This window comes from Lissotriton vulgaris, chromosome 2_1, assembly GCF_964263255.1.
Source record: "Lissotriton vulgaris chromosome 2_1, aLisVul1.2, whole genome shotgun sequence".
NCBI lineage: Eukaryota > Metazoa > Chordata > Amphibia > Caudata > Salamandridae > Lissotriton > Lissotriton vulgaris.
The window spans coordinates 839,070,781-839,097,219 of record NC_141687.1 but is presented as its reverse complement, the minus strand read 5'-3'; the positions used below and the strand labels follow the sequence as shown (position 1 = coordinate 839,097,219).

General features: G+C 47.4%; 1 protein-coding gene across 7 annotated transcripts in view; it reads left to right on the top strand.

Annotated features, from left to right (window-relative positions):
• USP40 (ubiquitin specific peptidase 40) overlaps positions 1 to 26,439 on the top strand; it is a 703,484-nt gene that overhangs the window by 244,003 nt on the left and 433,042 nt on the right. For all 7 annotated transcript variants that reach the window (XM_086956273.1, XM_086956270.1, XM_086956267.1 and 4 more), the window contains one exon: positions 18,165 to 18,246. In XM_086956273.1, the coding sequence (XP_086812399.1) occupies positions 18,165 to 18,246 (82 nt within the window). The remainder of the gene's footprint in view (positions 1 to 18,164; positions 18,247 to 26,439) is intronic.

The window sequence follows — 26,439 nt, the reverse complement described above, 5'->3', positions numbered from 1 at the left end:
TGTATAGCCTTAGGGGTCATGCACGCTATTTTTAGGTGAATTTTGGCTTCAAATGGTAGCCAATTTAGAGCTTTTATGTCTTGGGAAATGTGGGAGCTTCTTTTCGAGACAGTGATGAGTCTCGTTGCCGTATTTATTGAGGCTCTAAGGGGTGCTGTTGTAGCTTTTGGGAGGCCACACAGAGATACAATTCCGTATTCCACTCGAGGGATAACTAGCGCTTGTACTCCCAGCTTGAAGTCATTGACTGGTAGAAACGGTTTCAGTTTCCTCTGTGTGTTTATCTGGAAGTTCGCTCCCTTTGTAGCATTACTAATGTGTTTCTGCATAGTGAGGTTGCTGTCAAGAGTTATTCCCAGGGATTTTGCTGAGTCTACAATGTTTGGTTGAATGTTGAGTTCAGTAATAAGTTTGATCAGGTCTTGCATAATGGGGACTTTGGCGGGCGGGGCAATAAAGAGGAATTCGGTCTTCAGAGCGTTCAATTTGAGATGGTTTTCTGCCAGCCAAGTCTGGGTATTCCAGAGCATTGTTTTAAGCTCTTTAATGTCTTCAAGGGTGTGGATCTTGAGGTAGAGTTTTGTGTCGTCGGTGTATATATGATATTGCACGTTGGAAGCATGTAGCATTTCGGTGAGAGGCTTCAGAAACAGGTAAAACAATGTCGGAGACAGTGAGGACCCTTGCGGTACCCCCAACGTTACTGGTACAGGCTTGGAGAGAGTGTTATTGACCTTGAATTTTTGTGTTCGGTTATGGAGAAATTAGGTAAACCAGTTTAGCACTGATCCCGATAAACCCATTCTATGTTGCAGCAGGTCTATCAAATTATTGTGTTTGGCCGTATCAAAGGCTGAGGATAGGTCAGCAGGATGAGAAGGCATGATCCGTTCTGATCGAGGATATTAGAGTGAAAAATTAAAAACCTTATGCTGGAGGAAGGGGGAGATTTGCCACACTGAAGTACTTGCACCCAAAGGCAAGTGTGCCTTTGATCCAGGCATTGGCTAGTTTGGGAACAGAGGTAGAGCCATCTTTCAATCCAGAGACAAGACCACTCTTAATGGTGCAAGGAATGGAGCATGATCTGTATGCCTGATATTGTCAAAAATAAGTATTAGTGATGATCTGAGAGGAAGAAAGTCACATCTCACCTACACAATTACCTAGATACTGCGACCTACTTTGATGTCACTCAGAATGATTTCAGGGCTTGTCATGCAACACCTCCATACCGACATTCGCTAATAGGTGGCTCTTTTGCCCATTAATGGAGGTTGTTTCACAACCTTGGGTATGTTGGCATGTTGGACTGTTCGGTGACCTTTCAATATTATTGTTCACAGGATTGTTGTGGACCACAGCTCGCCACTGACAACCACCAACCTCGGACGTAACGCCCAGCTTCGGCTCAGTGGTACTGAGCATGTCCATCTCTACGCCGACACACCCACTGGAGCTGACACCTTCGCATTAAAATCTTCCTAGGAACCAAGAACGTCAGTGCCGACATTAAAGACCAGCCTCGGCTCAGACTCTACTAAACTGATCCTCCATACGTTGCGAGAGGAGGTTGAAGCCAGACAAAAACATCTGGTCATTCGCCCTCATGCGGGCCGAATCCTAGCCACCCCGCGGTGCCTGGCGCACAACCCTTCAAGCATCAGCTGTTCTTGAAGGAAGTTTTGGACTTACCATCTCCCGAGCAGCGCCAAAAGGCAGATAAGGCTTCAAGCCCTTTACCTTTTTCTCCACCTCACCACTTCTCCACAGTGCTTACCTTCCCCACCCACCTTCCCGGCAACATTAATCCTTACACACCTCAGGAGTCTCCTCAGTCAGACACAGGGGAGAATGGATATTTTCCATACACCTCCACCGGGAGTTCCTTTGGATTACTAAGATGCTGACTCACCAGGGAGGACTGACCCCGCTCCCCCCCCCCCCCCCCCCACCCTCTTAAGAGGATTCCACCTCGTACCACAAGCTGATTGGTATGGCTACCTCTTTTCATAATGTAGATTTCCATAGTGAGCCTCTGGAGGAAGACTTCCTTTTCGAAACCCTTTTCTCCACTCACCCCTCCAATCAATACCTCCCCATGCTCAGTGGCATACTCCATTAAACGGCCTCCGGTTGCAGCATTGTACAGCCCGGGCTACCGACGACGAGAGCGGTGCCTCACGTCCTGATCTGTTGCCAGGTGAGGTGTTGTCCCTTACTCGCAAGAGACGGGTTGACTTATACACATGAAACTTTCATCTGAGATCTAGTGTGATATAAGTTGTATTGTATCCATTCATCAATTATTTGGTTTAAACTTCCTATTTTTGAACACATATTACGCAGTAGCAATGTATATCTAGGTGCTGAAGAAGGCTAGACACCTGTAGGGTCAACATAGCTGAAACATGTAGACCACGGTTGCAGTTTGTATGTTAAAACTGCTCTATTTGCACTGTTTTTAATCCTGACATCACAAGACAACAATTAAAGAATGTTTGTGCCTCCTGATAGTTCGTTTTAGTTCACATTAGCACATTTTTATTTTAGTTTGCCTTGCGCTCATCACTCACATTCTACAACTTTAGCTCTTCATTCTGGGTTTTAGGAACCCTAGGATAGGGACATTACTAATAAAAACATCTCTGTGCTCCTCCCTCACAGTGGGTGGGTGGGGGTTGTAGCCCTCGGCTGTACTAGGATTTACAGCTATGAGGAGATCCCAGATGATGAAGCATGTCACCTCGGTTTAGTGACTTGTGGTACGTACAGGCACATAGGTCATCATAGTTTTAGGTGACTTTTTAAGACCCTCCGACTAGTTTGTTTTGTATACTCCGTCACACCCCTGATATTTTTCAGAACCCCGTCCCTGCCAGCATCATCACACCCAGGGTGGACAAGAAGTATAAGCCATTCCCTACTGATCCATTGAACATACAGTGACAACTTCCACCTGACTCCCTGATTGTTACTGCCAGTAAGAGGGCTAACTCTGATTACTCGTGATGCTCCTCCAACAGACAAGGAGAGTGAACACATTGATGCAGAGTAAAAAGGGTGGCTGCACAGTCAACCACTTGCTGATTGCCAATTGTGTCGGCCTCCTCTCTAGGTATCACCGGGCCCACTGGGATGAGATGATGGAGCTTCTCCAACATCTCCCAGAGGAGCATAGGAAACAGGACTAGAGGCATTTGCTGAGAGAAAACAGATGTCTAATACCACCATATGCTGTGCTCTAGATGCTGTATATCCTGCTGCACGGGGAATTAACTCCAATGTCCCTCTGTATATGGCATGCCTGGCTCTGTATCTCTGGTTTACTCAATATGCAGTTGAAAGTTTAGCATCTGTTCGTGACCCAAGATGACAAGATGCTGGGGGAAAAAAAACCAAAAGGATACGGCGATAGCGAAGGCAATGGCCAGCCTTCAAACGGCAGGTAATTGTGGCTCCTTTCACCAAACTATTTTTTATGGAGGCTACAAGCCCACCACCCCAGAAACCTCCACAACCTACCATCGTCTGCAGGCACAGCAGTTTTTTCTAGTGGTTACTTCAGAGGTTCCTACAGGGGTAACCTCATCAGAGGCAGAGGTACGGATGGTTCTCCAAAGGAGCTCCCACCACCACAAACTCCAACCTGCCTCTCCTTCCCCCCCAGTCATGTAGCACATGTCGGGGGGGCAGTCCCCAAAGCTTCTTACCCGCTTGGCCGAATGTCACCTCTAACCAGTGGATGCTGGATATTATCCATCATTGTTATTGTCTGTAGCTCACTTCCACACCTCCCAAAAGGGCACCTCACAAAAACACTCTTCCTATAACACCGAAGGCTACTCAGGGAAATAGATCCAAGCGCTCCTTCACAAAGGAGCGATGGAACCTGTCCCTCATCAACAGGGCACAGGAGTATACCTGCTATACTTATGATCCCCAAAAAGGATGGGTTCCTCAGTTCAATTTTGGACCTCCGGCCCCTAAACGCATATATTCTCCTTCACATTCTCCTGGTTACCCTTCAGGGTGTCATCCCACTACTACAAAAAGACAACTTCATGGCCACACTCGACCTTAAGGACGGCTACATTCCAATCCATCCGGCACATTGCTGGTACCTCAGATTTGTAATCCGACATTAATTCCTTTTTTTCAACCAGACCAACAAGTCACAATAAGGACAGTCATGCTCCTCCTTGGCATGATGGCCTCCTGTATTGCCTAAGTACCCCATGCCAGTTTACACATCCACATATTGCAGCAGTGCTTAGCGCACTAGTGAGCTTAAGCAGAGGGTAATTGGGATGATCTAACTCTCTGCAATTGTGGCTCTCTGCAGTGTTGGAACACTAAAATCCTGTTGCAGAGACGGCCTTTTCCTGACCCACTTCTGCAGGGAATCATCACAACAGATGCCTCCCTTACAGGATGGGGCGTGCCCTTACAGGACTTGACTGCCCAAGGCCAGTAGGAACCCAGTCACCAGGGTCTCCACATAAATTACCTGAAACTACTAGCTGTTCACTTTGCATTAAAAGCTTTCCTTCCCCACCTGATTGGCAAGGTAGTCCGCATCAAAACGAACAACATGACAGCCATATATTATCTTCAGAAGCAAGGGGCACCAGATTCCCTCCGCTTTCTCACTTAGCCCAAAGCATCTGGAGGTGGACTGCCTGACACAAGATCCTTCTGTTAGCTGAATACTTGCCAGGAGTGGACAATAACTTTGCCAACCGCCTCAGCAGGATGAGCCAACAAGTTTACAAGTGGGACCTCCACCTGCAAATATTCCTCCAAGACTGCCAGCATTTGGCCCCACCTCTGGTATGCCCAAACTTTGCCTCCAGGTTCCCACACCCACAGTCGGATGTATGACGTTACAACGCATACTTTTACCACGCATACCATTACAACAAAACTTTTACAACGCAGGATCCATTACAGCGCATGCCATTACAACATAAGTATGGGTAAGTATTTTTTATTCTAAGAGTTGGATAGTGTAGGGGTTTACTTTACTATTCTAACTCCAGGGGGATACCGCCTCAATAGCAGTTAATACCAGCACCCTCCTACGTGGACATGTTTGGCTACGTATCTCCGGTTTTAAACCTGAGGTACAAAACTCCATCCTTAATCAGCCGTTTGATGAGACACATTATTGGGCCCAAATGTTGACGTGTCTTTAGAAAGAATGAAAAAAGACACTGATACAACAAAATCTATGGGAGCCTTGCAACAGCAAGCTCCCAGACGTTCTTTTCGTCGCTCATCATACAGAAGCAACACTAGAGGCTACTCCGACGAAAGTCCTTCCACCTCTTACAAAACCTCTAGCCAATCCACATTCACTAAGGCCTACCAAAGAGGGGGTCACAGGGGTAACCACAGCAAAGGCAGAGGCAAAACCAACAACTCATGCTCTGCCTCTACCCCTACCCAATGACTTTCCTCCCCTTCCCCCCCTAACATTCCATTCCTGTGGGGGGAAGACTGCAACAAACCCTTCCTGCCTGGACCAACATCCCATCAGACAGGTGGGTGCGACAAATTATTCAATCAGGTTACTATCTAGAACTAACATCTACCGCCCCAAACATACCACCCAAACAGCGTCCAATGTCACAAGAACATCTAGCACTGTTAAAGCAAGAAGTACAATCCCTGATACAAAAAAGTGCAATAGAACCAGTTCCTTTGCACCAACAAATCAAAGGGGTTTACTCTCTATACTTTCTGATTCCAAAAAAGGGCGGCTCTCTAAGACCTATTCTAGACCTCAGACCACTAAACATATACATAGTCAGACCATTTTCACATGGTCACACTGCAACAAGTCTTTCCGCTTCGTCGCAAAACAACTTCATTGCTACTTTAGATCTCAAGGACGCATACTTCCACATTCCCATTCACAAGGCTCACATGAATTATCTCAGATTTGTAATAGACGGACAGCACAATCAATTCAAAGTACTTCCATTCGGAGTCACAACGCACAAAGAGTATTCACCAAGTGCTTAGCAGTGGTGGCAGCGCATTTACGAAGATAACACATCCATACCTCGATGACTGGCTCATAAAAGCCAGCTCATACAACCAATGCGTGGAACACACTCATACCACAATACAACTGCTTCACAACTTGGGGTTCACAATTAACCACGCCAAGTCCCATCTACAACCATCCAAAGTAAAACAGTACCTCGGTGCCACAATAAACACCTCAAAAGCGCGTGCCTATCCCACTCCAGCAAGGATAGCCAGCATGCAAACTCTTCTAACAAGGTTTCAGCTACAACACTTCCCTCCAGCAAGAGTGTTCATGCAACTCATGGGGGTGATGGCCTCTTGCATTTTCATAGTGCCCCATGCAAGACTTCAAATGCGTCCGCTACAAGAATACTTATCACGTCAGTGGAACCAGGCTCAAGGTCAATTGACAGACCTAGTGTTGGTAGACGGTCGGACTCGTCGCTCTCTGCGGTGGTGGAACCCCAAAAACTTTCCAAGGGACGACCGTTCTTCGAGCTAGTTCCTCAGATAATCTTAACTGCGGACGCATCGCTCTCCAGCTGGGGAGTCCACCTACTGCAACACCACATGCAAGGCAGGTGGACACCACAACAAAAGTTACTCCACATCAATCATCTGGAGTTACTAGCAATATTCCTAGCACTAAAAGCTTTCCAAAAGCAAGAATCAAACAAAGCTGTGTTAGTCCGCACAGACATCACAGCCATGTATTACATACAGAAGCAGAGAGGCACACACTCCCTGCAGCTATCTCAACTAGCACAGGACATATGGCGGTGGGCTATATCTCAAAACATATTCCTTCTAGCCCAGCATGTTCCAGGAGTACAAAATACTGTAGCGGATCTGTTAAGTCGACAAACACAGCAGACCCACGAGTGGGAACTTCATATGCAAGTTCTTCAGCCATTCTTTCAGATGTGGGGACAACCTCAGATAGACCTATTTGCCACCCACGAAAACGCCAAATGCCCAACCTTCGCCACCAGATATCCACACAAACTGTCCAAAGGCAATGCGATATGGATGAACTGGTCAAACAGATTTGTGTACGCATTTCCACCTCTACTACTCATGCCACTAGTAGTACACAAACTACAGCAGCATTCTCTGACCCTCATTCTAGTTAACCCCAACGTGGGTCAGACAGCCGTGGTACACCATACTGCTACAACTGTCGGTAGTACCGCACCAAAAATTACACCTGTCTCCACACCTCTTAACACAGAACCGTCGAGAGATCAGACACCCGGACGCAGCTCAGCTCAACCTTGCGATCTGGCTCCTGAAATCCTAGAATTTGGATATTTGAACCTTCCTCCAGACTGCATGAATGTTATAAAAGAAGGTAGACGTCCAACCACTAGGGCATGTTATGACGCCAAGTAGAAACGATTTGTAATACATTGTCACAACAACAATATTAATCCTCTGATGTGTCTATTCAGCACATCATAGGATACTTACTGCATCTCCAAAGATGTAACTTAGCCTATACGTCTATTAGACTACATCTTTCTGCAATAGCAGCATATCTGTAAAACAGACAACATCTATCTCTGTTCAGAGTGCCTGCCATTAAAGCCTTTATGGAAGTCCTTAAAAGAATAATTCCTCCCAGAGCACCACCTTCACCTGTGTGGAATTTAAACGTTGTTCTCACACTGTTAATGGGACCTTCCTTCGAACCCTTACACAAATGTGAACTACAATTTTTAACATGGAAAGTTGCGTTCCTAGTAGCTATTATCTCTCTGCGGAGAGTTGGTGAACTACAAGCACTAACCATTCAAGAACCCTTTTTGCAAATGCATCACAATAAGTTAGTTCTGCGTACCAATCCAAAATTCTTACCCAAAGTCATTTCTCCCTTCCATCTCAATCAATCTGTGGAACTACCCGTTTTCTTCTTGCAACCACAGACAGTACCAGAAAGAGCTCTTCACACATTAGATGTCAAAAGAGCATTGCTATACTACATAGAGAGGACACAGCCCTTTCGTAAGACAAAACAACTGTTTGTGTCTTTCTCTCCACCACACAAAGGTAATTCCATTTCAAAATCTGGGATAGCTAGATGGATTGTCAAATGCATACAGATTTGTTACCACAAAGCTAAACATACGTTATCTGTTTCTACTAAAGCCCACTCTACAAGAAAAATAGGGGGTTCAATGGCATTTTTAGGGAACATTCCCCTCGATGACATCTGCAGAGCAGCTACATGGTCTACACTGCACCCATTCACAAAACACTATTGTGTAGATGTGCAAACCAAGCAACAAGCTAATGTGGGCCAGGCTGTTCTCAAAACATTATTCCAAACTACTGCAACAGATAGGGGTGGTCGCCACTAGAGATGGGTACTGTTATACAATCTATGCACAGTGTGCAATCTGCAGCTCATATGCCTCGAACGAAAAATGTTACTTACCCAAAAAGCATCTGTTCATGGCATTAAGAGCTGTAGATTCACATGCTCCCACCTTCCTCCCCTTTCTATTTCCCTCTCCTCTTTCTTTGCTTGGACAACTCTCAATACAGCGCTTCACTTCACATTCCATCCTCACCCACTGTGTGTGAAAACAATCCAACAGTAGAGTTGATGACCATGTGCATAACCAGCAAGAGGAGGAGTCACAGTACCTTGTGACTCAAAATACTTTTTTTGAAGAAAAACAACTTGCACACATATGGGTCCAATACTAAATGGCAGTATTGTGCACAGCATGTGAATCAACAGCAATACTTGCCAAAACAGATACTTACAGGGTATGTAACATTTTCCTTCTTATCGGGGTGTGTTGCCCTCCACAAGTCCAGTAGTCCCAGAGTCCTTCAGTCTGTGATACTGTCCACCCGGTACCTGCTACAGTCATTCTATCCAGAGCGGATTGTATCCGATCTGGATAGAACGACTGGATCTTGAATCAACAGCAATACAAACAGATGCTTACAGGGTATGTAACATTTTCCTTCTTATCGGGGTGTGTTGCCCTCCACAAGTCCAGTAGTCCCAGTCTAGTAGTCCCAGAGTCCTTCAGTCTATGATACTGTCCCCCGGTACCTGCTACAGTCATTCTATCCAGAGCGGATTGTATCCGATCTGGATAGAACGACTGGATCTTGAATCAACAGCAATACAAACAGATGCTTACAGGGTATGTAACATTTTCCTTCTTATCGGGGTGTGTTGCCCTCCACAAGTCCAGTAGTCCCAGTCTAGTAGTCCCAGAGTCCTTCAGTCTATGATACTGTCCCCCGGTACCTGCTACAGTCATTCTATCCAGATCGGATTGTATCAGATCTGGATAGAATGACTGGCTCTTGAATCAACAGCAATACTTGACACTAACAGATGCTTACAGGGTATGTAACATTTTCCTTCTTACTGGATTTTGAATCAACAGCTATACTTGCCGCAAACAGATGCTGACAGGGTATGTAACATTTTCCTTATCGGGGTGTGTTGCCCTCCACAAGTCCAGTAGTCCCATAGTCCTTCAGTCTGTGATACTCTCTCCTCCGGTACCTGCTGCACTCATTCTATCCAGATCTGATTGCATGGTCAGGTTAAGTCTCCCCCCCTTAAAAATAATCTAATTTCTCCATCCTCTCCAGGGATCCCAATTGTTGTCCTGGGGGTAAATATTACAAAACCACCATAATCATCTCCGAATTCCATTTCCCCAGTATTGCTGCATAACACCACTCTGTGTCCTTCCATGTTTCCATGTTAGAGCAATCGACAGAGAAAGGGACTTCTATACCAGAATCCCCACCCCTCTGGAGGCCGATGTAAATCCTGAGTGGGCCAGCGCTTTGTACCTGCCCTGCCCTGGAAAGGCACAGTTATTGCCCCTCAAGAGGGTCTCTTGCAGGAGGATCAGGTCAGATTCATGTCTATTCCCTAATCTCATGATCATCACTCTCCTTACCTTGTGGCCCAGTCCATTAACATTCCAGGTCAAGAAATTAAGATTCAGGGATTCATGTCCCTGTGTTTGTGTCACAGTCATAACAGTCGTATTTTCCATTCAGAGTCCAGTTACCTGGTTGTAGTCCACATCTCCACCACTTCTTACCAAGGTGCCATTGTACCCTTCTCAATTCCTCCTGCCTCAGGCGGTGGGTTTTGAACTCCTCTCCCCCTCAGTGTTTGAGGTGTCTGTTGCCCCATCCCATTCACTTCTATTCAACTAATAGTAATGAATTTTCCAAACTCTATCCCCAATTGTGGGTGATTAGTGTATGGGGTCAAACTGGCTCTAGATAGAGTTCTCTTGCCTCAGGCAATTCTTCCAGGCATGTGTACACATGATCCTGGAATATACTCTCAAGTCTTAGCTGTGTTAACCTCGGTTTGTGTCTCATCTGAGGTTGGTGATGTGGACAGAAGCCCTGGATCCAAAACACCTGTGGGTGGCTATCTGCCGGACTCCCTACTTGTCGGTGATTTTCCACTTCACCCTTGATCCACAGAGCTCCATCCTTCCAACCAGTACTAGGCCTCTCTGGGGAGGTGAAGATCCATGATTTACACTCCGCTATTCCTGCAGAAAAGAGTATCATGTAGAGTCTTGAAGCTCCTTGTTTGACCCAAGAATAGCTCTACAACATAATAAAGGCATAGGAACAATATTACACACATATCTGTTGTATAAGTACTACAGTTACATTTGGGGGTGCATTGTGGTCCAAAACATTCCTAGCATCTTTGGTTTTCTATGTTTTTTTAATTATTATTTAAGGTCTCTTTTTAGGTAGCTGTAATTAAGTCCTACTGCTCTTTGAAGTAATATCACTAGTGGAATGTTGTGCTCATTATTGTTTCTAGTTGTATGTTTCTCCTGAGTTTTTTATCATTACCATATGATAGTTGGACTTGGCTACTCAACTTTGCTAACTCAGGAGAATCATTTGCGAAAAGGAATACATTGATTATCCATTTGTAGTGCCATAGTAATGGTGGTTATGGGATTGAATTAAACAACTGTACCTAGATTTCATAATGTATAGTAATACCGGACTGTGCCAGGACCCTGAAACAAATACCTCATAACCACACACAAGGTGGTATCAGCTGTTCACTCCTAAGTTAGACTTTTTGCTTTGCACCTTCAGTCTTTCTTCTGTTATTTTCTTCTTTGGTTTCTCTAAACAAAATATATTTGCTGAGGGTGCCTAGTTCTTTTTCTCATACTGTATTTCTTCCACCATATCTACATTTCCCTCCCCATCTTTAAACACCGAATTGTTCTATAACTGCTTCTAGCTGTAGAACCTAGTTCAAACTTCCCTCTGTGGTGTTCAAGGCTATCCTTGCACTTAAATGCCTCCGGGTGCTGGTGTGCCCAATAAGACTGTTAAATAAACACCAAGACCCCTGTATGTCTGAAATCAGCAAGACACACCCTCTCAAGCCTTGTGTTGTGCTTATCTCCACCTTCTCTCAGTACCTAAACTCCTTTATGCACCATCAAACTTCTTTACATTTCATCTACTTGGTCTACGTTACTGAAATGCACTTCCCTGGATCTCACGGCTAAACCCACTGTAAGTTGATTAAGAGCGGGACTGAAGACCCATCTTCTGGAGCTTGCTCAGACTGTTTGAGGCATGTGGGCTGCTGATATTCATATCTGTGCACAGATCGCCGCCTAGTGTTGGGTCCGGATGATTGCACCTTGTTGTCCAGGAAGAGTCTTCGAAGTATCACGAGATAGGTGGCTCCTCCCTTGGACTACAGTGCGCATGGGCATCCTCTCCATCTTCAGATTGTTTTTTTCCGCCATTAGGTTCGGATATTTTTCCTACACTCGAAGTTCGGAATCAAAACTTTGGAATCAACGGTATTGTTTCCACTCGGTGCCTATTACCTCGGATAAGCTTCCTTCTTCTCTCCGGTCGTCTACGCGGGCCGTTGGGCCTTTCGACGCCACGTGGGCCTATCGTCGATGGAACGGAGTCCATTTAAATTCTGCCCACAATGCCATTCCAAGTACCCGCATACTGACAGACATCCAGTATGCAACAAGTGCTTGTCACCGGACCATAAAGAAGAAGATTGCCTGGCTTTTGCCCAATTCTGTTCCAAAAAGACAATCGGGAATCGACGGGCCGCTAGGCAAGAGATGCAAAGACCAGCACCAGACCCGGAAAACATTTTCGACGACGACTCAGATCTAGAGATCGTGGCCGTCGAGGACGATTCGGAAGATGAACAGATCCTGCATGGGCGAACCGTGAGTACACTGCCCCTGAAACCCACTCTACCGAGAACAAAGGCTCCGGTCAAGGCATCGCCAACATGCCTTAGCCAAGATCAAGACACTGATTCAATAGCCCCGCATTCAAGCTCGGCTACGAATACCAAGAAAAAGCCTTTTGACACTCCAGGCCCAAGTCATGTTCTCAAAAAACCAAAGGTTGTCGATCCGAAGGCTGTTGGACTGAAGGTCATCGTACCGAAAGTCGCAGACCCAAAGGCCGCCGAGGCTTGAAGTACCGCGTAAGCCTTTACAACAAAAGGTCGTCAACCCGAAAAGGGGTGTCGACTCGAACGTCGCACCGAAAAAGCCGGGTAACCGAGACTGAAAGTCAATGAACCGAAAGCAGTCCAACCAAAGAAGGTTGCGCCTAAGCCGATCGACCCGAGCACAACTGCTCCGAAGAACCCAGTCGAACCGAAGAAACCAATCGATTCGACAAAGGACAAACAACCAAAGAAGGTCAAAACTCAGAAAAAAACGGTCCGACCTACAAGTCCGGTTGATCCGAAACCAAGCCTCGACCCGAAGAAGGCTGAAAAGACACCTAAGCCTATCAAACTGACAAAACCTGTCGATCCAAAAACACATGTCGAACCAAAAAAGACAAAAACCAAGGATTCGACTCCAAAACCAAGGACAGTGGAAGAAGAACTCTTTCACCCTGATCCTCTAGAAGAGGAACAATCAAAACTGTACATAGTCCTTGAGACTGGCAAGGTAACAGTTTACTGCAAAAGAAGAGACCAGTGAACACTGAACCTTCTTTACCAATCCCTCTAAAGAAAATGAAAGACTCTGCCACTTCTCCACTTAGACCTTTCGAACCTGTTTCTCCTACTATGCCTACCACACCTTATGCCCCTTACTCTCCTACACAGTCAGAGTATAATGTAGATTATGCAGAAGAGGATCCTGTGCAGGATTATAACTATCCACAGGACCCAGAGACACAGGATAACACATGGGACAATCAACAAGACCCATATGATACACATCCCATCCCTGACACCTCCTCCTACCCAGTTAAACCATCACCCACAGATGATACAGTAGCATTTAACCTACTAGTGGACAGGGCCGCACTATACCACAATGTTGATATGCATAGTGACCCAATAGAGGAGGATTTCTTTTTTGACACATTTGCCTCTTCTGAGAGAACAGCTAAAACACTCCCTATGTTAAAGGGTGTACTAAAACACGCCACTGATATCTTTAACACCTTCGATGCTCATGACGAGCTCAGCTCGTCATGAGGTACACCTCTCGTACACTCATGTCGAGCTGAGCTCGTCATGAACAATGGGAATAAATCAGGGCCAGCACAGGAGGGGAATACCATCAGCATTGATGGTGTTAAGGATACAGCTAGAGCACGTGTTATCAACCCTAGGGTTGAGAAAAAATATAGGCCTGCCCCTACAGACCCCACATACATTAGAGGTCAACTACCACTTGATTCACTAGTTGTAGCTAATGCACGAAAAAGGGCTGACTCCCAAACAACTGGAGAAGCACCACCTCCCGATAAAGAATCAAAAATCCTTGAAGCCTCGGGAAAAAGAGTGGCTGCTCAGGCAGCCAATTCATGGAGAATAGCTAACACGCAGGCTCTACTAGCTCGCTACGATAGGGCACACTACGATAGACTAGAGAGCATATTGCAACATCTACCGGAGCCATTCAAAGAACAAGCTGATGCTCTTATTCAGGAGGGGAAGCTCTTCACAAATGCTTCCATTAAATGTGCATTAGACGCAGCAGATACCGCAGCAAGATCCGTTAACACTAGTGTCTTGCTAAGACGACACGCATGGCTACGCATCTCAGGCTTTAAAAGCGAGGAGCAATCTACTATTCTAAACCAGCCGGTCAATCCAGACTTCCTCTTTGGACCAGCAGTAGATAACATTCTGGATAAAATGAAAAAAGACACTGAAACTGCAAAATCAATGGATGCGCTACAGTTCCAACAGCATAAAAGCTCCTTTCGGCACTCATCATACAGAGGAGCTGCACGAGGCAACACGTCACAAGGTGCCTCAGCATATAAAGCCAATACCCAGTCCACCTTCAATAAAGGTCCCAATCGAGGTGGATACAGAGGAAATAGCAATAAGGGGAGAGGACGTGGAGGCAATAACAACAGAGCCTCCACTGCCACAAAACAGTGACTTCAATACACTACCTCCAGACCACATAACACCGGTCGGAGGAAGAATACAACAGTTCCTACCAGTCTGGAACAACATTACCACAGACAGGTGGGTATGACAAATTATCCAGTATGGCTACTGTCTAGAACTGACTTCTACTCCACCCAACATACCACCCAGACACCGTCCAAAGTCCACGGAACACATCGCCCTGTTACAACAAGAGATGAAAAGTATGCTGGAAAAGGGGGCCATAGAGCCAGTCCCTTTCCATCACCAAGGAACAGGAGTATACTCCCTATACTTCCTCATTCCCAAAAAGGACGGGTCCCTCAGACAAATACTGTACCTCAGACCCCTAAACCAGTATATACTTTCGGAGCACTTCCACATGATCACTCTACAGCAAGTCCTCCTGTTGCTTAGGCAAGGAGACTTCCTAGCAACCTTAGACCTCAAGGATGCCTACTTCCACATACCTATACATCCTTCTTACAGGAAGTATCTCAGGCTCACAATCCAAAACCAGCACTATCGATTCAAAGTTCTCCCCTTTGGGGTGACCACAGCTCCGAGAGTGTTCACAAAATGTCTAGCGACAGTAGCTGCACATCTAAGGAGACAACACATTCACGTTTATCCATACCTGGACGATTGGCTGATACAAGCAAAATCGTACGAACAGTGCAAAAGCCATATGTCTCAAACACTTCAGCTGCTATACAGCTTAGGCTTTTCCATAAACTACCCAAAATCCAACCTACAGCCATCCCACATACAGCAATATCTGGGAGCTACTATAAACACCTTGCTGGCAAAGGCATATCCAAGCTCAGCGAGGTTAGCCAGTATGCAAATGCTCATTCGCAAATTTCAACCACAACACTCCCTGTCAGCTCGAGTGTTCATGCAGCTCATAGGCATGATGTCCTCCTGCATTTTCATTGTCCCTCATGCCCGACTTCACATGCGTCCACTGCAGGAATGCCTAGCAAAACAGTGGAACCAAGCTCAAGGACTATTAAAGGACCTAGTGTTGGTAAACAGTCATGCATACACATCTCTGCAGTGGTGGAACCCACAAAACCTTTACAAAGGATGACTGTTCCAAGAGCAGGTTCCACAAATAGTGATAACAGCGGACGCATCACTGTTAGGTTGGGGAGCTCACGTACTCCAATACACAGTGCAAGGGCTTTAGACAACCCAGCAGAAAAAATTGCATATCAACCATTTGGAGTTGCTAACATTATTTCTAGCTCTAAAAGCATTCCAGAAACACCTGTACAACAAGACTGTGTTGATCCGGACGGACAACATGACAGCCATGTACTACATACAGAAACAGGGAGGAACGCACTCTCTACAACTGTCTCACTTAGCGCAAAGCATATGGAAGTGGGCAATTCCAAAAAACATCTTTCTCCTGGCAAAACATCTCCCAGGGAAGGACAATCAGATAGCGGATCTACGCAGCAGACACAGCCAGCAACTACACGAATGGGAGATTCACCCTCAAGTCCTCCAACCATTCTTTCAAAAATGGGGGCACCCAGAAATAGTCCTGTTTGCCACAAAAAAACCTCAAAATGCCAGTACTTTGCCGCCAGTTTCCCACATCCATTGTCACAGGGCAATGCGATATGATTGAACTGGTCAGGCAGATTTGCTTTTCCCCCAGCTCCACTAATTCCACTAGTGGCACGCAAACTCCGGCAACAGTCAGTCACAATGATCCTAGTTGCTCCGACATGGGCAAGGCAGCCATGGTACACAACCTCCTAGAACTCTCAGTTGTGCCTCATCAAAGACTAAAACTCACACCCAGTCTTCTGACTCAAAGCCATGGAGAAATCAAACACCCAGATCCCAATCAGTTGAACCTAGCGATCTGGCTCCTGAAGTCTTAGAGTTCGAATACCTTAACTGGCCTCCAGACTGCATGAACATCATTAAGGAGGCAAGAAGGCCAACTACTAGGGAATGTTCTGCAGCTAAATGGAAAAGATGTGTTATTTACTGTAACAATAACCAAATCAATCCATTATATGCTTCTATACAAAACATCATATGCTACCTACTGCACCTTCAAAGGTGCAACCTAGCTTATTCTTCTATAAGACTACACTTAGCTGCTATAGCAGCATACCTCCAAAACAGACAACACCTTTCACTGTTTAGAGTACCAGCAATAAAAGTGTTCATGGAGGGCCTCAAAAGAGTAATTCCTCCAAAATAAACACCTTCACCAGTCTGGAATCTAAACGTTGTACTCACCAGACTTATGGGGCCTCCTTTTGAACCCCTACATTCATGTGAACTACAATTTCTCACATGGAAGGTGGCTTTCCTTATTGCTATTACCTCACCTAGAAGAGTTAGCGAGCTACAAGCACTAACTATTCAAGAACCCTTTATGCGAATACACGCAAACAGGGTAGTACTTAGAACAAACCCTACGTTTATGCCAAAAGTCATATCCAATTTCCACATCAACCAATCTATAGAACTGCCAGGGTTCTTCCAAAATCCACAGTCAGTAGCTGAAAGAGCCCTGCACACCCTAGATGTCAAAAAAGCTCTGCTATATTATGTTGACAGAACAAAGGCATTCAGAAAAACAAAACAGTTGTTTGTTTCTTTCGCACCACAACATAAAGGAAATCCCATATCAAAGTCAGGAATAGCGAGATGGATAGTTAAATGCATTCAAATATGCTATCAAAAAGCGAAACACACTTTAACAGTCCCCCCAGAGCACACTCCACGCGCAAAATGGGGGCATCCATGGCTTTCCTAAGGAATATTCCCCTTGAGGATATATGTAGAGCAGCCACATGGTCTACCATACACACTTTCACAAACCATTATTGTGTAGACGTACATTCCAAACAGCAAGCTGCTGTAGGACAGGCTGTTCTTAAAACTCTTTTTCAAACTGCTGCAGCTGGCACAGGTAACCACCGCTAGAGGAGATACTGCTATACAGTCTATGCACAGATATGAATTCAGCAGCCAACATGCCTCAAACAGAATATGCTACTTACCAGTATGCATCTGTTCTTGGCATGTAGGGCTGCTGACATTCATATCGCCCACCCTCCTCCCCGGTGCCTGTTACAGCTGTAGCACTCTCTCTTTTGCATGGACATTTCTTACTGTACTATACTCCATCTCTGCCACAATGGCGAAAAACAATCTGAAGATGGAGAGGATGCCCATGCACACTGTAGTCCAAGGGAGGAACCACCTATCTTGTGATACTTCGAAGACTCTTCCAGGACAACAAGGTGCAATCATCCGGACCCAACACTAGGCGGCGATCTATGCACAGATATGAATGTCAGCAGCCCTACATGCCAAGAACAGATGCATACTGGTAAGTAGCATATTCCTCATCTCGGTCTCCAATTATGTTTTAGTTCTGTTTGTAAATTTGCTTGAACAGGTATCACATTTAATGTACTTTCTGTTTGTGTATCCTTTTCCTTATTCCCACAACTAACTTAGTAAATGTATATCTGCTACAAACTGAACAAGTTGAAATACGTACCTTACTGTTAATACCTGTGCCAAAGGATTTGTGTTTGAAAACATTATTTATTTCCTTTACCAAGTAAATAAATAAATAATCTAAAAATAAATGAAGCATGTGCCGACTCCATGGTAAGCAGACTTATTATTATGTTTTCAGCTCGACAGAATCCACAATACAGGGTGCCTCAACACCTACTGGAGGAGATGAATGCTGCCAACCTGGAACTAGAAGCAAAGAGGTACCCAACAAATCTATGTGGCTGCCTAGTCTTGTTCACATAAAAAGTTGACACAAAAATGCTCAGTTGGGTAATGTATGGAAAGAGTTAAAAGAAACTGTAATTAGAAAGTCTGGTGCGGGGGGAATGGTTGGTTGGGGATGGGATATCCTAGAACTGATTTGAGAAGGAAAAAACAAAGCTATCACTACTCCAAAGAGGAAACCAAGGGGAGGAGAGCGCAGAACCCGAATGTGGCGAGGGAGTTTTGAAAGAAGAAAGAGGAAACTGCTAAATAAAGTGCAACGGACAAGAGGATTAAAATGTTAGTGTGGAAAGAGAGTGGTGAACTGAAGGGGAAAATTAATGAAAAAGCCTTGAAGATGGGCTGAATTAGGAAAAAGTAGATCTGAAATAGTCGAGAGCTAAAGGGAAACAGGAGCAATAGCTACTAAAAAGGATTAGAGCAGGCCATTGGTTGCCGAAGGTGTACATGAACTGCTGAAGTGGGCTATTGAAGCACATGGTAGAAAGCGGGGTAGAGGTGCTGATTGGATGGGTTGCCCTTTCATGCAGGTGCTTGGGCAGTCAATAGTTAAATATAGATTTTTGGTTAACAATAACTGCCTTTGGCCTTTAGCGCACAGTACAAACCAATAACAGAATCTTTCATATAGAAGAGAAGTCAATAACAAAAATATGAATAAAAAAGGCTAAAATTGGTTTGTGTTGAGAACCGAATTAAATCATTGTCTGCTTGTGTAGTTATATATGTAGGAAACGTGGTGCGAAGGAAGAAATATGGTGCAAAGGAAGCATTTGGGGTTGGAGGGAGACAGATAATTCAGACAAGAAAATAATTTACATATTCATATGTCCATTTCCATCGAGGTCCCCATCCTCACTCCTTCAGGAGTGTCACCAGTAGCAGCATTAAGTTTTGCTGGAAACCAGTCACATAAAGACTTATTGGAGGAATAATTTATAGGCGGTGTGGTGTCCTGTAATTATGTGCATGAAGACTCTAGTGGCCCTCGACAGACTCCTTACACTATTACGTACGTGTGGCTGGATGTGGTTAATAAAGTTTGCAATGCAGTGCGTTCAGTTAACAGTTGCAGTCTGAAGAATAAAGATGTGCGCTACAGAGCTCCGTGTGTGGCGTGGTCATTTGCATGCTACTGGGCTGGGGAGGACATTACATCTGTCGTTGAAGTAGAGGATCTGTAACCCTAAGAAACTAGAGTGCTCTCCCTGAGAGTTTGCCCAGGTCCAGCAAACTGCTCGTGCATGACACGTACACCTCAGTCGAAATGAAACAGTGGCAGTTGGTATATCTGGAGTCAAAGCACCACTCCAGCCAGTACAAGGCTTTTGAAGAAGATGAAGTTCCCATGGAAATTTCAGTCACAGTTGAGCCGGAACCTGCTGGTAAGGAAGAAAGAAGAGGGACTGTGCCTCAACATAAAACAGAGAATCAGCATACATAGAGTACGATATTGCTAAAGATAGCGACAACCAGGTACAGAGAGGTATAGAAGGCTGCAATAGCCAGGTGCACAAGCCCACCAACAGCAGCAGCATCCAGGCACCAAGAAATGCTAAAGGCAGTGAAAACCAGGTATGATGCAGAAGTTTGACTACACAGCTTCTCACCGCCAAAGATGAAAGAGGCCATGCAACATCAGATTGGCTGTGACAACACTGATGCAAGCATGCAGCTAGGACTTGGAAGTGAATGGAGCCAGTCCAAGCGGGCAGCAGACCGTGCTGGAGAGGGCCCTACTCACAACTGGCATTGACGCCGCCATTTTCCTGAAAGTGCTGCTTCCATTTGATACCAGATGGACTGTATGGATTGGAACATTTGATAATTAAGACACGCTAGATGAAACCGATGACAACAAGATCATCAAATACTTAAAGAACCTTGCAGGTGAGGGAGTAAAAGAGGTGATTAAATAAAATATCACAAGCTGGTGAAATATCTTAACATCAGATCAAGAAGACGTTGGACACCAAATTCAATCCAATGCTTAATGACTATAAAAGATACATTTTCAACCAAGAAAGACAGCAACTTGGTGAGACGATGGATGAGTTTGTTGAGAGATGTGGTATGCTTATAGAGCTCTGCAAATTCAAAATAATTCAATGAAGAAACCATTCGTCTTAGAGTTATTGATGGTTGCCTCTCTGATGCTTTTTGACGAAGCATGCTGAGAGAAACACTCAGTTTGGAGAAAGTGTTCATGGCTTCAAGAGCGGAGGAACGTGCTGATTGACAAGCTGCTGATATGGAGGCTGGAACAAGCCAAAACGAATCAGCATTGAGCTGACACAAAGCAGAGGCCTACCGAGTGAAATCTTTGAAGAAAAAGTTTTCGCTGTATATTCTCTTTTCCACATACATTTAAATGTCCTGCTATCGGGCAAATATGAAAAAGGCTGCTGGAAGGAAAACCATTTGGTAACGGTTTACAAAATGAAAGCGAAACTAAGTTCACCACAAAGAGATGAGAAAATAGACATCCTAAAGTTCCAGAGCACTTTAGCCAATCCCACAAGGTCAAACAGCAACATCTCCTAAGTGATCATGGACCTTCATTGGCTGCCAGTCGCACAGAGAACAATGTTTAAAGCATGTTGTATGTTTTTTAATGCCCTCTATTTGAATTACCCCGTATTTGTGAAATCTCAGATCATAAAATACTGCCGTTCTAGAGCACTAAGATCTAGCCACCTTCACTTTCTGGTGATCCACTCATGTAAAAAAACAAAGGATCGGAGGGCGTAGATGCGCCGTTATCGCCCCTCGAGTATGAAACTTAGGTCCACTTCTGATCTTATCAGATTTAGGAAATTCCTGAAGACATGGCTTTTCAGACAGGCTTACCAGTCAGTGGGGAGGAAGGCCGATCAGCTGCCTAGCGCCAAGAGACCGTCTGGTAAACGTGCTCTTTAGAAATGGACAGTAACATAACATAACACTGTGTCCTAAGCGAACCGAAGTCTATCTCATACTGAACATGCTTGTTCTCAACCGGAGAAAGAAAGCTTAGCTGTAGTATGTGTGTGAACACTTGCATTTGTTTCTGTACGCAAATCATTTCACCCTTGTCATAGATCATCAAGCGTTGCTCACCGTTTTTAGAAAACCAAAAGCCATGATAGTTTGTGCTATTTATTTAACAAAGGGGGGAGATGTTGTGTCCTGTGTTTATGTGCATGAAGACTCTAGTGGTCCTCAAGAGGCTCCTTACAAGAATTGCGTAATCTGATGAGTGTGGCTGGGTGTGGTTAATAAAATTTGTGATGCAGTACGTTCAGTTAAAAGTGGGACTCTGACAAATAAAGACATGCACTACAGAGCTCAGTGTGTGGCGTGGTTATTTGCATGCTACTGGGCTGGGGAGAACGCTACAGACTGCTTCTTCTCAAGATGTCTGCTGAGTTGTTGTGGCCACCGTCAAACATTTATGCAGTTTGTCAACTGGCTGCAGTGTGCTCTTGTTAGCCTTGTAACAAACTTTAGGTTCAGGGGTCAAACATGTTTATGGCCCACATTTTCTTTCAACCAGAACAAATATTTATTCCTCAAGATATCACAAGCCTTATGTTTAACAATGGTAGGTGCATTTTTTTTTTTCACAACCAATTTTATTGAGCAAATGAGCATCAAGAATGTGGCATCTCCACACACAAAGATCACCACAACAATAGCAATATAGCAATTACATAGGCAGCAAATGATAGAGCAGACTCAAAATAGGCTCAGTATAGAAACTCCCCAGCAACCTACCCTAACCCACAACTCTACCCCCCCGCTCTGAACACCCCCCCCAAACCCCCCTACCATTGCCGCTTCAGGCCAAAATTGTCACTGTGATCAAATGTCCTCCTCCTGCTCCGCCGGGGGGTCCAAGGACAGACCAGGGTAGTCGGCCCAACGCTTCCAGATTTTGTAGTGTTTGCGCGGGCAGCCCCTCGCTTCAAAGATCGGCCTCTCCAGACCCATAAAATAATCCAGCCCAGCCTTCCATGCAGACAGGGGGGGAGCCCTCACTGACTTCCATGCCCGGGCCAGGTCCCGCTTAGCCACGACCAGCCCCAAGAGCAACAGGTGGCGCTTATATATGTTGCCCCCAATCCCTTCCATAATATGCAGTAGGCCCAGCCGGTGGGTACGAGGAAGGTCCCAGCCCAGGACCTCAGCCAGGCAACTCCACACACCCCTCCAGAACCCAGTCAGCCGGCCACACGACCACACCGTGTGCATCAAGGAGCCAGGCACCGCCCCACAGCGCAGGCATTCCGGGGATGCAATCAAACCAGCCTTACACAATCGTTCACGCGTATAATAAGCGCGGTGCAAGTATTTAAATTGAATTAGCCGGAGCCGGACTGCAATGGCGGTTCCGCGTGAAGATTCCAGCGCCTCCCTCCAATCGTCCTCATCAAGGGGGCCCACGTCCACTTCCCACGCCTCCCGAAGGGAGTGTAGGGTGGAGGAGCAATGGATAACAAGTGTCTGGTAAATCTTAGAGACCTTCCTGTCCCCCAGGTCCCCCATAAACACTTTAGCCTCGACTGGGCTAAACTCCGGCAAGGAGTCGAGGCCGGCGATGCTCGGGGTGAGGGCATGCCGCAGCTGGAGGTAGCGGAAGAACTGGGACTGAGGCATTTGGAACTCTGTGCGGAGCTCCTCGAAGGATTTGAGGGTGGTGCCGGACATGACCTGGCCCAGTTGTGTAACCCCAATGGCTTCCCAACCCTCAAACCCGGTCAGGGCCGCCAGCTCCGGGAGCAGACCATTATGCCAAAGCGGCGTCTCAGCCGTCAATTTGCCCCACCATCCCATGCGGCGTAGTGACTGTCGCCACACCGCAAAGACCACTCTGGTGACCGATGGCAACCCACGGCGTAGGCGAGCTGAATAAAGGATGGTGTGGAGCGTGCGATCACCCATGAGCAATCGTTCCAGGGCATAAGCCGGATCACCCCTATCACTATACCACCATTCATTAAGGACAAGTAGTTGGGAAGCTTGGTAGTAGGAGAGGAGGTCCGAGGTGGCCAGGCCACCACAGTATGTGGACAGAAAGCACGTCTTCAAAGCCACTCTGGCCGCACCGCCATCCCACAGGAAGCGGCCCAACACTGAATTAACCTGACGGAACCACTCCAGGCCAATGGGGTGTGGGAAATTCTGGAGTTGGTATAGGAGCCGCGGAAGCGCCACCATCTTGAAGATGGCCGATCTCCCAAAGATAGTGAGCGGCATTCTGGACCAAGTCTTGACATCAGCCTGGACCCGTTCCCACACCGGCAAGACTCCACGCGCCCAGGCCACGGCCCGCGACTCCGAGAGGAAAACGCCCAGATATTTTAGGCCATCCGTCACCACTCGCAACTCAGCAGCCCAGGGGTCGGCAACCACTCCGCCACCCAGCACCCACAGGGTCGATTTATTAAGGTTAAGATGCAGACCCGAGACCTCGCCAAACGCCCGCATGATCTCCAGAACCCGGGGACCCGATTGCCGTAGATCAGTAAGGAAGAGGAGGACGTCATCCGCATACAGTGCAATCCTATCCACCAGGTCCTCATTCCAGACGAAGCCACGCAACCGGGCATCTGCTCGTATCCGCGACTCCAGGGGTTCCATGGCGAGGGCAAACGGGTACGGGGACAGCGGGCAACCCTGCCGAGTACCGCGACCTATACGGAAGCGCCCAGAGGTAGCACCGGCCACACGGACCGAGGCTGTTACGTTAGTGTATACGCTACCAAAAACCACTTGTTCGGTACCCAACAGGCCCTTGATGAAAATATACCGGCCCTGAGGATCAATCCATTGCTTTTCATGTACATAAGCCACCCTGCGGTGTACCAAGATAGCCACCCCCCGCGAGCCCCTCGTGAAGCCCGCATGGTACACTTGCTGAAATCCGAACCTCTGGAGGCTAAGGGCCTCGGAGCCCAGCATGTGGGTCTCTTGAAGCAGCAGCACATCTACCATCTCTCTCTTCCCACAACGCAGCACAGCCCCACGCTTGACTTTATCCAGAATACCCCTCACATTCCACGTCACAACACGCAGGGTCTTTTGAGGAGACATAGTCGTATTATCAGCCATTATCAACACAGTGTCCAGTATCCAGCCCTCCGCCCCACCCTGGCGCACCCCACAAAGCAACAGAATCAAGAGCCATATACACGTGTGGTCCCACCCTCCCAACCCGAACACTCAGCAACCCCCCCAAGACCCAGACCCCCCCAAACATCAGCAACAGAAGAACCTCCCCCCTCACCCCGCTCCCCCCACCCCAATACCTCAGAGAACATTGAAGTATCTGTCGCGGCATGGAGAGACCTGGGTCCAGAACAGAGAACCCAGGGCCCGCCATACCAATGGATCCCAACATCCCAACCAAGACACACTCACCACCCCCCCCACAACACTCACAACCGTGAGGGTCTGAGGCCCACAAAAGGCGCCCCCCGAGCCCCACTGCGTTCCCGTTAAAAGTAACAGGAGTCCTCAAATGGGAACTGACTGGCATAAGGAAGTCATAATAGAACAGTCTCACCAGCCAATGTAGGGCAACTCAGTACTCGGCAAATAAGGTCCAGTTCCAGCAATGTTCAGCTGCCGGTATCAGAGTGCTCCGAGTCCCTTGCACCATCCGTCTGCGATGCACTGGCGGAGGCCGACCTCTTCCTAGAGCGGGACCTCCGGTGGCGACCCTTTCTGTTCGGGCGATTCGTCCGCTCCGGCGACGATCCCTGGGACCTGCCTGGGTCCAGCCCCGGCTGGGCATGCGGTCTGAGTCGCACCGCCTCGTCGGTCCAGCGGAATACCTCCTCGGGTGAATCAAAGAAATGCGTCCGGGACTGGTACACCACTCGCAGGCGGGCTGGATACAGGAGAGAGTATTGGAGCTTCAGGCCCCTCAGCTTGGCCTTGGCGGCCACGAAGGATTGTCTCTGCTGCTGCACCATCTTCATGTAGTCAGGAAAGATCATGATGGTATGATTCTCAAAGGTGAGCGAGCCTTTGTTCCTCGCCTCCCGCAGGATGACATCGCGGTCATGATAGTTCAGCAGCCGGGCGATGACTGGCCTAGGACGCTCACCCTCCGGTGGCCGCTGGGTCAGGGCCCTGTGCGCCCTCTCAATAACAAAGCACGTGGACAGTGTCCCTTCTGGGAGCCAGCTCTCCAGCCACTGGGTCAAGAACCGCTCCATGTCGTCCTTCTCGCACCGCTCCGGAAAGCCAATGAAGCGGAGGTTGTTCCTCCGTGCGCGCCCTTCGGCGTCCTCCACTCGGGCCGCCAGCGTCTTCTGGACACCCTCCACCTCTGCCAACCTCTTCTTCAGGGCGCCAATGTCCGTTTCGGTCACCGTGATGCGGGATTCGTCCCCGGTGATCCGCTCCACCGCGTTGCGGAGGTCCTGGCGCAGCAGCGTAACATCCGCTCCTACCGCCCCAATTTTTGCATCAAGCATGTCCCGGGATTGGGTGATGGCCGCCAGGATCGCTGCATTGTCCGGCCCAGGGCCACCGCCGCCACCAGCCGCCCCAGAGCCACCACTAGGCCCTGTGAATTTATCGATAGGGCCATGTTTAGGCGGGCCGCCTCCTCCAGCCCCGGTCATGGCCGATCGCGGGCTCGCCGGGACCGCACACTGGGCAGGGCGGGCACCACTCCCGACAAGGTTCAGGAACCCCTGGGTACTGCCACGAGCGCTGGAGGCCCCAGGCCCCGGGATGGAACGTCGATATTGGAGTCCCCAAGAAGGAAGTGGGCAGGCCGGCACAGGCCCGAGGTCGCGAAAATCGAGGTCCCGGCTTCACCAAGGCGGGACAGGCCTCCACCACGCCTCGTCGCCACGAGCGTCCATCCAAGGCGCAGGAATGAGTTGCGTCGCTGTGATCTGTGGGCAACCGTAGCTGTAGAGCTGAGCCAAGAGCGGTGCAGTGGGTGCTACCACCACCCGCGAGCCCGCAACCGCCACCGGGCGTCCCGAAACTCGAGGACCCCGGTCTCCAGCCGGTCACGAGGCCTCACGTCGCCTCTTCTTGATCACAAAAGAGAAAAGTGTTCGCCCAAGGCGCAGGAATGAGTGGCGTCGCTGTGATCCGTGGGCGACCGTAGCAGTAGAGCTGAGCCAAGAGCGGCGCAGTGGATGCCACCACCACCCGCCAGT